At 39.2% G+C, this 13,337-nt stretch overlaps 1 protein-coding gene across 6 annotated transcripts in view; it reads left to right on the forward strand.

Annotated features, from left to right (window-relative positions):
- Positions 1 to 13,337, forward strand: part of ART3 (ADP-ribosyltransferase 3 (inactive)) — a 155,011-nt gene that overhangs the window by 116,472 nt on the left and 25,202 nt on the right. For 5 of the 6 annotated variants that reach the window (XM_027599235.2, XM_027599238.2, XM_027599239.2 and 2 more), the window contains exons 1-2: positions 6,823 to 6,934; positions 8,130 to 8,207. In XM_027599235.2, the coding sequence (XP_027455036.1) occupies positions 8,139 to 8,207 (69 nt within the window). In that variant the 5' untranslated portion in view covers positions 6,823 to 6,934; positions 8,130 to 8,138. Of the gene's footprint in view, positions 1 to 6,822; positions 6,935 to 8,129; positions 8,208 to 13,337 lie in introns of those variants that run through there. The other variant, XM_027599236.2, reaches the window with a different exon arrangement.

The following is a 13,337-nucleotide window of genomic DNA, read 5'->3' on the forward strand; positions in this document are numbered from 1 at the left end:
CTGGGAGCCCGATGTGGGGCTCGATCCCAGGATCCTGGAATCATGACCCAAGCCGAAGGCAGACGCCTAACCAACTAAGCCACCCAGGCACCCCACCAAGATCTGGTTCTTAGAAAATATAAACAAAATTGCCAAACCTTTAGCTAAACTCACCAAGAAGAAAAAAGAGGATTTAAGTAAAATCAAGAATGACAGAAGAATCATTACAACTGATACTACAGAAATACATAGGATCACTCGAGACTTTTGAACAATCACATGCTAACACATTGGACCACTTAGAAAAAAAATGGATAAATTCTTAGAAACATAAAACCTTTCCAAACTGAATCAGGAAGAGAAAAAATATCTGAACAGATCGATTACTAGTAAGGAGATTGAAGCAATAATTTAAAACCTCCCAACAGGGGTGCCTGGGTGGCGCAGTCATTAAGCGTTCTGCCTTCAGCTCAGGTCATGATCTCAGGGTCCTGGGATTGAGCCCCACATTGGGCTCCCTGTTCAGTGGGAAGCCTGCTTCTCCTTCTCCCTGTGCCTGTGTTCCCCCTCTTGCTGTGTGTCTCTCTCTGTGTCCAATAAATAAGAAAATCTCTAAAACCTCCCAACAAACAAAATTCCAGGACCAAATAACTTCACTGATGAATTCTACCAAAGAAGAATTAACACCAATCAAACTCTTCAAAAAATAAAAGAGAAGGGAACATTCTAAACTCCTTGTATGAGACCAGCATCACCATGATATCAAAACCAGACAAGAAAAGACAATTACTGAGAAGAAAAGAAAATTACAGACCAGTAGCCCTAATGAACATAGATGCAAAATTGCTCAAGAAAATATTAGCAAGCCAAATTCAACAATACATTAAAAGGATTGTACCCTGTGATCAAGTGGAATTTATTCCAAGGATGCAAGGATGATTCAACATTTACAAATCAATCAGTGTGATACACCACATTAACAAAATGAGGCGAGAAAATCATATGATCATTTAAATAGAAGCAGAAAAAGCATGTGACAAAATTCAATATCCATTTATAATAAAAACTTGCATTAAAGTGGGTATAGAGGGAATGTCCCTCAATATAATGAAGGTCATTTATGACAAGCCCACAACTAATATTACAACCCAGTGGGGTTAAGTGAAAGCTTTTTCTCTAAGATTAGGAACAAGACAAGGATGCCCGCTTTTTTTTTTTTTTAAGATTTATTCATTTATTTGAGAGACTATGTGTGAGTGGGGGAGGCGCAGAAAGAGAGGGAAAAAGCAGACTCCCCACTGAGCGCAGAGCCCAATGCAAGGCTTGATTCCAGGACCCTGAGATCATGACCTGAGCTGAAACCAAGAGTCAGACTCTTAACCATCTGAGCCACCCAGGAGCCCCAGTGATGCCCGCTATTGCCACTTTTATTCAACATAATGTTGAAGTCATAGTCACAGCAATTGGGCAAGAAAAAGATAAAAGCCATCCAAATTGGAGATAAAGAAGGAAAATTATCACTCTGCAGATGACATGGCATTTTATATATAGAAAACCTTAAAAGATTCCACCAAAAAACCATTAGAACTAGTAAATTCAGTAAAATTGCAGGATACAGAGTCAATATACAGAGAGTTGCCTGGGTGGCTTGGTTGGTTAAGTGTCCAGCTCTTGATTTTGGCTCAGGTCATGATCTCAGGGTCCTGGGATTGAGCCCCAAGTTGGCGTCTGTGCTCAGAGGGGAGTCTGCTCAAGGATTTCTCTCCCTCTCCCTCTCCCTGTGCCCCTCCCCGTTTTGGGCTTTCTCTCTCTCTTAAAAAAAAAAAGTATTTCAAAGTCAATATACAGAGAAATATGTTGTATTTCTTTTTTTTTTTTTAAACAAATTTATTCTCTGACAGTTGGTGCTAGTTAAGGGATACACGGGGTTGGTTTCCACTCTGACAGTTGGTGCTAGTTAAGGGATAAGCGGGGTTGGTTTCCACTGGAGGCCCAAGGAGAATCTGTTCCATGCTTCTTAGCTAGCACCTGGTGGTTTCCAGCAATCCTTGGTGTCCCTTGGCTTGTAAATGTATCACACCAATCTCTGCCCATATCTTTACATAGCCTTCTGTCCTGTGTGTCTCTGTCCATGGCATATATGTTGTATTTCTATACACCAATAACAAACTATCAGAAAAATTAAGGGGGCACCTGGGTGGCTCAGTTGGTTAAGTGTCCCAACTCTTGATTTTGGCTCTGGGCATGATCTCAGCGTTGTGAAATCAAGCCCCACATTGGGCTCCGGACTCAGTGGGGCGTCTGTGATTCTCTCTCTCTCTCCTCTCCCCTCCCTCTGTCCCTCCCCCCAACTTGCATGCATGCTCTCTCTCTCTGAAATAAATCTTAAAAAAAAAAGAAATTAAGAAAATAACCCCATTTTCAGTTGCATTAAAATGAGCAGAGTACTAGGAATATAATCAAGGAGGAGAAAGACTTATGTACTGAGAAGTATGACATTGATTGAAAGAAATATAAGGAGACACAAATAAATGGAACAATATTCCATGCTCATGGATAGGAAGAATTCAAATTGGTAAAATGTTCATACTGCCCATAGCAATCTATAGATTTAATGCAACCTTTGTCAAAATTCCAGTGGCATTTTTTCACAGAAATAGAACAAGCAATTTTAAAATTTGTGTAGAACCACAAAAGACCCCACATAACCTAAGCAATCTTGAGAAAGAAGAACAAAGCATCAGGCTTCCTGATTTCAGATTATATTATAAAACTATAGTAATCACACTACTACAGTATTGACATAAAACAGACACACAGGGGCACCTAGGTGGCTCAGTCAGTTGAGCATCCAGCTCTTGATCTCAGCTCAGGTCTTGATCTCGGGGTCATGAGTTCAAGTCCTACATTGGGCTCCACACTGGGCATGGAGCCTACTTAAAAACAACCGGGGCACCTGACTGGCTCCATCATTTAAGTGACCACCTTTGGCTCAGGTCATGATCCTGGGGTCCTGGAATTGAGCCCCGCTTTTGGCACTCTGCTCAGCAGGGAGTCTGCTTCTCCCTCTTCCTCTACCTTCCCCCCTGCTCTTTCTCTCACTTGCTGTCTCTGTCTCTCTCTCTCTCAAAGGAATAGATTAATCTTTATGAAAAAAATTAAAAACAACAAAAAGCCAGACACACAGATCAATGGAACAGAATAGAGATCCCAGAAATAAACCCATACATATATGGTAAATTAATTTAGAAAAAGACACCAAGGGGGCACCTGGGTGGCTCAGTCGTTGAGCATCTGCCTTCAGCTCCAGTCACGATCCCAGGGTCCTGGGATCCAACCCTGCATCGGGCTGCCCGCTGAGCGGGGAGCCCGCTTCTCCCTCTCCCTCTGCCTGATGCTCCCCCTACTTGTGCTCACTCTCTCTCCGTCAAATAAATAAAATCTTTAAAAAAAAAAAAGGCACCAAGAATATACAATGGGGAAAGGACAATCTCTTTAATAAATGGTGTTGGGAAAACTGGACCACTTTCTTAGGCCATATACAAAAATTCACTCAAAATGGATTAAAGACTTGAATGTAAGACATGAAACCATAAAAACTCTTGAAGAAAATATAGAGATTAAGTTCCTTGACATCAATCTTGGCAGTAATTTTTGGATTTGACACCAAAAGCAAGGCAACAAAAGCAAAAATAAACAATTGGGACTATATCAAACTAAAAAGTTTCTGCACAGCAAAGGAAACCAGTAACAAAATGAAAAGGCAACCTACCGAGTGGAAGAAAATATTTGCAAATCATATATCTGATAAGGGGTTGGTATCTAAAATATATGAAGAACTCAGACAATAGCAAAAAAAATTAATCCAATTTAAAAAATGAACAGATGAAGGCCAGTGGGTACATTAAAGAGATCTCCAAAGTCACTAATCAGGGAAATGCAAGTGAAAACCCCAGTGGGCTATCATATCACATCTGTTAGAAGAATGGCTATTATCAAAAAGAACAAAGGGGTAGGACTGTGAGGGGAAAAATACCAAGTGTTGGCAAGGATGTGGAAAAGGGGATCTTTGTGCACTGTTTGTGTTAGTATATATTGGAAACAGCCACTATGGAAAAAATAGATCTGCCATATCCAGCAGTTTCACTTTGGGTATTTATTTATATGAAGAAAACAAAACACTAACTTGAAAAGGTATGCATCACCCCCATGTCATTACAGTATTATTTACAATAGCCAAGATATGGAAACAACCTTTTTTTAAAATTTTTTTAAAATTTTTTATTGTTATGTTAATCACCATATATTACATCATTAGTTTTTGATGTAGTGTTCCATGATTCATTGTTTGTGCATAACACCCAGTGCTCCACGCAGAATGTGCCCTCTTTAATACCCATCACCAGGCTAACCCATCCCCCTACCCTCCTCTCCTCTAGAACCCTCAGTTTGTTTTTCAGAGTCCATCGTCTCTCATGGTTCGTCTCCCCCTCTGACTTACTCCCCTTCATTCTTCCCCTCCTGCTATCTTCTTCTTTTTCTTTTTTCTTAACATATGTTGCATTATTTGTTTCAGAGGTACAGGTCTGTGATTCAACAGTCTTGCACAATTCACAACGCTCACCATAGCACATACCCTCCCCAATGTCTATCACCCAGCCACCCCATCCCTCCCACCCCCGACCACTCCAGCAACACTCAGTTTGTTTGATATGGAAACAACCTTAAGTGTCCATCAGTGGATGAATGGATAAAGAAAATGTGTGTGTTTGTATGCACACACATATATATACATATATAAATGGAATATTATCAGCCATAAAAAAGAGTAAAACATATCACATCCATGTGTGAGAACATGGGTGGACCTTGAGAGCAGCATGCTAAAATGAAATGTCAAAGACAAAAACATCATATGATCTCATTTATATGTGGAATCTAAAAATCAAAAACTAAAAAAACCAAGACAGAGAACAGATTGGTGGTTGCCATAGTTGGGGGTTGGGAGCGGTGGGTGAAATGGCTGAAGGGAGTCAAAAGGTACAAATTTTCAGTTATAAAATAAATGTCATGGCAATATAAGGTACAACATGGTGATTGTAAGTAATAATACCATATTGCATATTTGAAAGTTCAGAGAGTATGTCTTAAAAATTATTGCACAGACAAAAATTTGTAAATATGGTGACATATTAACTAGACTTCTTATGGTGATCATTTTGCAATATACACAATATCAAACATGTTATGTACATGAATCTAATAGGTTTTGTATGTTAATTATATCTCAACTAAAAGTTTAAAACAGGAATGGAGCAAAAGCATATTGAGCATAAACAAGGCCGGAGTTGCCTTGAACTTCAGGCTTTTTGGTGGACTTTGTCTTTTGTGTGATATATAGACAAATCTGGTAGGCTTTAGTACCAAAGACAGGAAAATCCCACTCCTGTAGGCTCACATGCCTAAGACTTAAACGGTCAGTGTGAACATAAAGCCTGAAAACATGTGCTAACCCTCTTTTTTCTTTCTGATCAAACCTTTTTTTTTTTTTTTAATGCTATTGCTGGGAGTCTACTTAGTGTATTAAATTGTATCTTAAACAGCTTAACTAGTGCAGTGGGAAGAAGTTAGAGGTTTTGAAGGCTGAAGATTAGAGGTGGGTTTTATAAAAATGGGTGCACTTTAATACTTAAAATGTTTAGTTGAGTAATAATATATGTACATATGCACACATTCAGAGGAAAATACACGTAAGTATATAGCTTGGTGAATTTTCACACCTGAATATATCCATATAATCAACACCCAGAACCTAAACAGCATCCCAGATACTCTCATTGCTCCTCTTCCAGTTATTATTTCCTACTCAGAGTAACCAGTATTCTGACTCTAATCTTATAGATGTGCTTTGTTTGATTTTGTTCCCTAAGTTAAATCATACAGTATATACATATTCGTGTCTCTTCTTTTGCTTGAAAATATTTTGTTAAGATTTATTTACATTTCTTATATATGATTAGAGTTTATTCATTTTCAGTACTATACAAAATTCTATTGTATGAATATAACAATGTACCCATTCTACTGTTGTTAGGCATTTGGATGGTTTCCAGTTTGGGGCTGTTCTATATTGTGCATTATCTAATATATTGTATTAATGTATTTTGATATATATGCATAAATTTCCTAGGACATTTCACAGTTTTTTATCCATAGTCAGCGAACTACTAAGTGTTCTTCAGCGTTGCAGTCTATATATTTGCTCTGTGTACCTTACTCACATCGAACTATAGTTGCAGGTATTACCAAATCCTTCCCTTAGTGTTCTCACTAGACTTCTTCTAAAACTCACTTGGATTTTCAACATATGTTTTGGTTAAGTATAAATATTAATTTGTTTTATCAGATTGTGGGTGCTTTTTAGTACTTTGTTTTACTTGCTTGTGTATCCCAGCAGCTGGCACAGTTACCTGAAAAATAGTAAGCTGCTTGAGTGAATGGTGATGGCCATCATCATTGCCAGAGATTAACACAGCAAGTTCCCTAGGTTATATGAACCATCTAGTTCGGGTAAAATCCTTGCTTTAGTTTGACAAGGGTTAGGAATGAGAGGGGATCACTCTCTGAGAAGTCTACAGCAGGGCTTGGAACTGAACATGCTGTGTGGTTAGGGGGAATTGCTGTGGCTTTGCAAGCCCTTTGGAGATTGCATGTGTTAACAGCAGTGATTCCAAAGGATAGTGTGGGGGCCAGATATAAATAGCAGAACACAAATGGGGTGAGGTGCCACTGCCAAGCTACTGCTGGGGGTGTTTATAAAAAGAAAAGCATTCCCTCTCGGCTCTCACTGTCAACAACCTCCCATCCTGAAGACACGCTTACCACAACTGAGAGAGTGGGGAAACAGTTTGAGACCTAGCATCAGTTAAACCTTCTCCACAGGCAGAAAAGCCAGGTAAACATTTTAACTTACTTACACTCAGCTACAGAAGTAAAGAATTTTCAGAAAACCCTGACTCAGAGCTTGCTTGGCACATACTGCCTCGTGACAGTTACCTGTCGAGTATTATATTTCAAATATTTTTTAGAAAGTGAAGTTTAACACAAAAGTGGCATTTGGTTGTATATTTTAGAGTCTCTAGTGAAAGAAACTGCTCCTGAGTAAAGATGGGAATGTGGGGCCAAAGAGAGAACTCTCCTTTCCCCTATGCTGTTCATTCCCATTTGCAGATGCCAGAATATGGTGATTGGTAGGATAAAGTAGAGATCTCTGTTCAGTTCCAGTAAAGTCAGCTTTGTTGCAGGTATGTGGAAAGAACCAACCTTTAATTGAATCAGTTAATGGCTGTGGGGACAGCTTCAGCTCTTGAGGCCCTCTCACCCTCCTGTTTACCCCTTTCAGTCTCCTAAATATTGGGACAAGTATTGGGCATTTGGCCAAAGAGTCTTAGGCCAAAGGAATTTGGCCAAAGGAATCTTATTAGAATTCCTGCCTACCTAATTTTTCTTATTTTCATTCCTGCCATCAGAAATTTATGCAAGACACTTGTTTTATCCTTGGGCTTCTCTTGAATCTGAATATTTGGGGGAAGGAGGCCCCCTTGGGTAACCCTCCAGTTAGTACCACTACTGGTCTCATCATTCCCTCCATCCTACACAGATGGGTGTGACTTAGTTTGCAAAGAGGATAAAAGAATGGATGATGTGCATGGACCATAACTACTGGGGAATATTTGGAAACTGGGAGCTAGGACACCACCAGTCTGAAGTGATTGTTTTTTAGTTTGTGTTATTTCCTGTGTATGCTAAGGGGAAATTCAGAGATAGGAAGAAAATATGACTACCAATGACTGTCTGTGATGGGAGAGACACCATGGCTGGAGGAGAATGGAAATGGACAGATTCAGTCTTGAACAAATTTCTGAAGTTCTCTGAGCTTTTGTTTCCCTATCTGTAGAATGAGGATGTTAGCCACCAGACAGAATCTAATGGCCCATCCAGCCATTGGAAATTTACTGATGATCACTTCCTGACCATCATGATATCTACTCTCACCCTGAATGAAATACATATACTGTGTCATCCTGCTCTACTTCCCTAAACTTACTTTTTTAAGTCTGCTAAATTAGAATTTCTTTATTTTAATGTAGAAGAGAAAAATGAAGATGGGACATTTTGATATGGTCACCATGCTGCTGGCAGCTATGATTCTAATGGACATTTTCCAGGTAATGTTGGGAATGGGAAATATGTGGTCATTGGAATGGGAACTCTTGTTGCCTGCGGCATCTGTGTGGGTTGATGTTGGAAATGAGAGTGGATAGAATAAATAGAATAGGTAATTAGATTTTTACAAGTAGCTTTTATCTTTTCATTTTACACATTAGATACAGGCCAACTGTAGAAAGTTGAAAAAATTAAAATTAAGCAAACAGAGGAAAGTAAAAATCATTCACAATCCCTCCACTCAGAGGGAAAAGACTCTTAATCTGTTGGTTCTTTTTTCTGTGTGTGTGTGTGTGTGTGTGTGTGTGTGTGTGTGTGTGTGTATAATTTAGAAAAATGGATTCACACTGTAGAAAGTATTATTTTACTTTGCTTTTTAAGTTACTACTGTATATAAATGTCTATGTCATATTCTTAAAATATGTATTTTGTCCAAATAAGATGACACTGCAGTGTTTGGTTATGTGTGTTTTGTTAAACTATATAATGACCATTTTCTCACATCTGGGGTTCTTTTTTTCTTATAAAACTTTTATGATTTTATTTTTTGCAGTTGAATCTTTAAACATTCTGTAACATATTTTTATGTAAAATATGAGCGAGGCATCTCATTTGATTTCTTTCTCCACAGTGTTAACTGTCACATCACTACTTAATATTTTTCCACTGTTTTGAAGTGCCTTCTTTAGAATATGTTAAGTTCTGGGGCGCCTGGGTAGCTCAGCCGTTAAGTGTCTGCCTTCGGCTCAGGTCATGATCCCAGGGTTGTGGGATCGAACCCGCATCAGGTTCCCTGCTCCGCAGGAAGCTTGCTTCTCCCTCTCCCACTGCCCCTGCATGTGTTCCCTCTCTCGCTGTGTCTCTGTCAAATAAATAAATAAAATCTTTAAAAAAAATGTTAAGTTCTTAAAATTTTATTTTTGCATTTAATATACTGATCCCTTGTCAATGGAATCATTGTGTATTCTGTTGCCTGTACTGCCGTATGATTTTTTAAACTGAGGTATAATTCACATATAAAAAAAATCACCATTTTAAAGTACATAATTCAGTGGTTTTCATAAATTCACTGTGTTGTACAACCATCACCACTATCTCATTATAGAACATTCCCATCACCCCCAAAAGAAGTCCTGTAGTTACCAGCAATCAGTCCCAATTCCCTCTTCCCTGCATCCCTTAACAACCATTACTACTTTCTGTTTCTGTGGATTTGCATATTCTGGTTATTTCACCCGAATGTAATCATACAGTATCTGGCCCTTTATGTGGCTTCTTTCACTTAGTGTATTGTTTTCAAAGTTCATCTATGTTGTAGCATATACTAGTACTTCATTACTTTTTAGAGCTGAATAATATTCCATTGTATGGTTATGCCACATTTTGCTTATCCATTTATTAATTTTTTTTAAGATTTTATTTATTTGAGAGAGAGAGCACGAGCGGGAGTGGGGGGAGGGGAGGGGGGGAAGCTGACTCCCCGCGAGCAGGGAGTCTGAGATCAGGACCTGAGCCAAAGACAGACACTTAACCGACTGAGCCAGCCAGGCATCCCTACCCATTTATTAATTGATGGACATTTGGGTTCTCACTTTTTAAAGGCTCTTAGGAATGAATAATTCTGCTTTGAACTTTCATGTATAGATTTTTATGTGAACATGTTTTCAGTTCTCTTGGGTATGTAACTATGGGTAGAATTGCTGGGTCATATGGTAACTTTATGTTTTCCCCAGTGGCTGTACCATTTTATATTCCCACCAGCAATGTATGAGGGTTCAGTTTCTCTACATCTTTGCCAACACTTACTTTCCTTATGATTATAGCCATTCTAATGGATGTGAAGTGGTATCTCACTGTGGTTTTGATATGCATTTTTAACATTCTTTTGTAACATAATTTTCATGTGTGTTCTGTGACTGTTCCATAATTTGTTTAACCAGTTTCTTTTCATTAACATTTAGGTCATTTCCACATTTTTTGATAATATTTTTGTAATAAATTTTTGCTAATTAAATTTCATTAGTAAGGGCTTTTGTTTCGGTGGATAAGACAGAGGAAGAAAATGTTATCAGTGTATTCACCTAGCCTTTTGGACATGTCTCTTAATATCCATTCAGTTGTCCCTGAATGGTGGTGGCATTTGTGAACTTTTTCACTGCTCAAGGCACTCACTGTACAGAACACACAATCAACTGTGGCTTTGGGCCAGAAAGACTTAATGTCTAAAATTAGACCTGTGGAGACTGGTTAGAGGCATAGGAAGAGAAAGGAACATGCTGGATAGGATATGATATGACTCTGATATGATGTGACTCAGATATATGTGAGGAATGTGGGAGGTGGTTTCAGGGTGTGATGTCTTATAATATATTGAAGTCTTGAAAATGAGTCAGGTATTAGTGCTCAAGATACACCATGGTACGTTCTGTGCTGCAAAGGAAAATGCATTTCTTGGCTAGGAGATGGCAGTGATTTAATCCCCTGAAGCTCAGATTCCCACTTCAGGAAACTGACCTACAGACCCAGGAGTTCAGTGGTCTCAATAACTTCCCCAGCAGAATATTCTGTGGCTGGTAATAAAGACCGTTTCTGATGCTGGCCCAGTTTCTTCATTTATAAAATGATGTTATGAATTGTCTGCCCAAACTTTCATAATAGTTGCTAGGAGGAGAAAATTAAAGTCTTCTGAAAGTGCTACATAAATGTCAGTGGTCTTTATCATTGGAAACAGGACATTTTGTTTAAAGAGGACAGATGCTGGGGCCAGATTGCCTGGCTTCAAATCTCAATTTCAGACAAGTTACTCTATCTGTTTTAGTTTGCTCATCCTTAAAAAAGGGACTAATAGTATCTACCGCACAGGGTTGCCATGAAGATTAAATGAGTTCATTAATATATAGGAACACTTAGTGCTTGGCACACAGAAGACACCCTGGAGAAGTTTGTTAGGTCTTAGTGATAGAGTGGCCACAGAGGGTGACTGAGAAGAAGATACCTAGGAAAACTCTAAAATGAAGGGCCAGGTTGTTGATGGGTGCTGTAGGCAGTAAGAGGGTAAGTTTGCTCTTAGACTATTAACAGTTGAAGGGTCTTTGTGCAATTCAAGTGGAGTTACTAAGTAGGCAGTTGATAATACGGATCTGACGTTTACAGGGACAGGTCAGAGAGATTTAGATGATAATTGACACTATGAGCATGTATATAATTGCCTAAGTTGAGAGTTAAAAAATAAATAGCTTTGAGAAACTCCCAACATTTAATGGCCAGTAGAATATGTTGGATCTTCAAAAGACTCTAAGAGGTGTTCCCTTAGGGAGAGCTGTTTAGGTGGAGGAATGGGAGTGGGGTGCTGAGTAAAGAGGACTGAGATATGAGTGGAAATGAAATGGCCATATCAAGGGTAGACATTTCTTTCAAGAAGTTTGTCTGTGAGGGGGAGAAGAGAGATAGTAGGAAGCAGATAGCCTGGGATATTTATTTTGCTTTTTTAGGTTGATTCTCTGTCTCTCTCTCTCCCCCCCCTTCTCCCTCTCCTCACTCCTGCCACACCCACTTTCACTCACACACTCAAACACACTTTTCAAGAATCATTCATGAGGTTAAAAAAAAAATCATTCACTCGGAGGCTGCAACTTTAACAGCGTCTAAGGGTCCTTATAAAGTTTTCAGCTGAGGTCTCCTGCTTAGGTTGTGGCTTATGCAACCGATGTACTATTACAAGTATAGAATAGTGGAAAGAGAACATGATGAAGGCATTATCCTTTTATTTGTAGAAACCCTTAAGTGGTGTCTCTGCGCAGGTTTGCTTGTCCTTTGTTTTGATCCATAGGCCAGAGTACAGGATTTCTTTTTCTTTAGTGCCCGCAGTTCTTGGTCATGCCGCTTCAAAGAATGAAGAGGCAGACCAGATGAAGAGTGGTGGGCAGCAAAGCAAAGTTTATTGAGTGATAGCAAAGTGATAGTACAAAGTTCCTGAAGAGGGAGGGGACCCGAGAGGGTGTCCCCCAGAGTTTCTAAGTCTAGGGGTTTTTATGGGCTTGTTGGCAGGCTCTTTTAATCTGATTAACCCTCTCTGCACGGGTCACCCAATCACATTTTTGTCATCTATCTATCACGTGCGAAAGGGTGGAGGGTTTCTTCTGGGGGTGGTGTAAAATCCTTTTAAGGTGGGGGGGGTTTCCTTACCTGCCTTTTCTTCCTGTCCTTCATTAATTTAGTTCACTTGAATATTTTGCTAGTTGCTCTGATAGAAGCTTGGAATTCAAAAGGTAAATGTGACACATTTCCTGCCCTTGAGGAACTTACAGTATAATACATGTATTCCTGTCATGAAATAATGAAAATAACCACAGTGTGTTCAAGGCTTAATAGGTGGGTGGGCAGTGTGGGTAAGGGCTTTGCATATATTCATTTTATCATTAGTTCTTTACGACAGTCCTGTAGTTAAGATATTATTTCCCTTATCCTCATTTTTAGATGAGAAAATTGAAGCTTAGAAATGTGAAAGAACTTTCCCCTATCTAATTAGTATCTAGTTATGGAATTTGAACCCAGATTTGTCTGGCTCCAAGCTAGTGCTAATTATATTATACAACCCCACTTACTATGTTGTATGTATTATTTAAAGATACATTAGGCCTTTTTTGGTTGTGTGTGACAGAAACACGATTCAAACTAGCTCAAGCAAATAGGGAATTTATTGATTCTTATGACTGAAATAGAAGACAGTCTTCAGGTACAGCTAGACCCAGGGCCTTAACTAATGTCATCGGGGCCTCTTCTCTCTCCCTTTCAGCTCTGCAAGCCTTCCTCTGTTGGCTTTATTTACAGACAGGATTCTCCATGGAACCAAAAGGATAACCACTGACCACCCCAAGCTAATATGATGGGTAGAGCTTATGCTTGTAGAGGGGAAAAGCTTTTTTTCTCCCCCCTAGGAGCACTCTGGTTTTTAAAACCGCATCACTTAGGCACCTGCGTGGCTCAGTCAGTTAAGCATCTGATTCTTTTTTATTCTTATTAACATATAATGTATTATTTGTTTCAGGGGTACAGGTCTGTGATTCATCAGTCTTACACAATACACAGTGCTCCCCACAACACAGACGCTCCCCAGTGTCCATCGCCCAGCC

This window comes from Zalophus californianus, chromosome 2, assembly GCF_009762305.2.
Source record: "Zalophus californianus isolate mZalCal1 chromosome 2, mZalCal1.pri.v2, whole genome shotgun sequence".
Classification (NCBI taxonomy): Eukaryota; Metazoa; Chordata; class Mammalia; order Carnivora; family Otariidae; genus Zalophus; species Zalophus californianus.